Raw genomic sequence first — 1,561 nt, 5'->3', positions numbered from 1 at the left:
GGCCCCAGATAACTGAGCTGCATATGAAACAATTGAATTCAGTGAGTCCAGAGGCTTGCATCTTCCCATACATAGAATACTAAATTCCTTAACTTGGTACCGGATCTTTGATCTTTAGACTGCCTGCTCCCTTTGTTGCAAACTCATGTATAGCCTGACTTGCCTTTCTGCCTTTTTGGAGCAGTTTACTCAGAGTTACTGAGATGCTGTCTCCAGGGCCTGGAGTCCTAAACATTCCCACCAAATAAAATAACACTACTTTCAGGTTCTGACTATAGTTTTTGGTTGAGAAGTTCATCTTGCTAGAAAGGAGGATGTGAATGTGGACCAAGTTTAGACTCTTTTTCTAAGTAAGAGTGACCTGGATAATTTGTGATTCCAGGCAAAGTCATGATCTCATTAGCCTTTGAAGTTTGCAAGAAAACAGGACAGTGCACTCGTGTTTTTCCTTTGAGGAAAATGGTGTTTGAGGGCCAATCATCTAAAAGCATCTGACATGGAACTTGCTAAATTACCAGCAAAGCAAAAAAGTTACTTTATTCAGAATATTTCATTTTGAGCAATTTTCATGTAATACAATTACAGGTCAGCATTACTCTATTGAAATACAGGCAATTAGAATACTTGAGGCTTCATCTCATATTTAATACAACATCACCAGAAAGTCACTGTGGATGTTCCCTGGACACTGAGTTCAACATCATCGTACTCAGGGTCCCCTTTCTCCCCCTGGAGCAGCCAGGGCCTCTCTTCTCCTTCCCCAGGATTAGCTTCTTCTCTAGAGACATTTAGAGAAGAGCCTGAAAGAGGAAAGAGAAGTATGATTAGAACTGAGACAAGGGGACCAGACAGTGTGGTGGAAGTGAGTTAAGCATGTGGTGATGACAAAGCATCCCTGGGACCCAGGTGGGCAGGAGACTCAGGCTATTTCATATCAGTTACAGTGAGGATGGTCCCGGGCTATCCTCTCAGATCCAGTCCATGTAGAGTCTCTGGAGCCTCAGTTCATGTGGAAACCCTGCATCACAGGAGACCTGTGCTCACACAGGAGCTCTAGGAAGACCTGCCTCCACACTACACAATCAGCAAGGAGATGCCCAGGAATGGTAAGAATCATAACAATGAATTTAAATGTTCTTCTCTCACAACAGACAGATGTGAAATCACAATGAGAGAGAGAGAGAGAGAGTGGAGAAAGGAAAACCTGAGTTCCTCACTCACAAATCAGCTCTGCTCTTAGTTGACTTGACTCCTGTTCCCAAATGTCCACAAATACTATCACAGGTGCATCCACAGAGGCCCCTCCAGAGGGACCACATGGGCCCTCAGAAGGAGAAATATTCTTTTCCAGAGAATGAGTGTCTTCTCTCAGCTACTGAACCATTTGGAGCAAATTAGACTTTCAGTTCAATTCAGTCACTCAGTCATGTCCGACTCTTTGGGACCCCATGAATTGCAGCACACCAGGCCTCCCTGTCCATCATCAATTCCTGGAGTTTACTCAAACTCATGTCCATCGAGTCAGTGATGCCATCCAGCCATCTCATCCTGTCATCCCCTT

The 1,561-nt window shown here is 44.2% G+C and overlaps 1 protein-coding gene across 1 annotated transcript in view; it reads right to left on the bottom strand.

Moving 5' to 3' along the window:
• Window positions 1-518: 518 nt before the first annotated feature.
• Window positions 519-1,561, bottom strand: part of LOC104991683 (antigen WC1.1-like) — a gene marked incomplete at its 5' end in the record, with an annotated part of 43,185 nt that continues 42,142 nt past the window's right edge. The window contains one exon of the mRNA XM_010844262.1: window positions 519-800. Within this exon, the coding sequence (XP_010842564.1) occupies window positions 655-800 (146 nt within the window). The remainder of the gene's footprint in view (window positions 801-1,561) is intronic.

Source organism: Bison bison, unplaced genomic scaffold, assembly GCF_000754665.1.
Source record: "Bison bison bison isolate TAMUID 2011002044 unplaced genomic scaffold, Bison_UMD1.0 scf7180017847920, whole genome shotgun sequence".
In the NCBI taxonomy this organism is placed as follows: Eukaryota; Metazoa; Chordata; class Mammalia; order Artiodactyla; family Bovidae; genus Bison; species Bison bison.
This window is presented reverse-complemented; position numbering and strand designations above follow the sequence as displayed.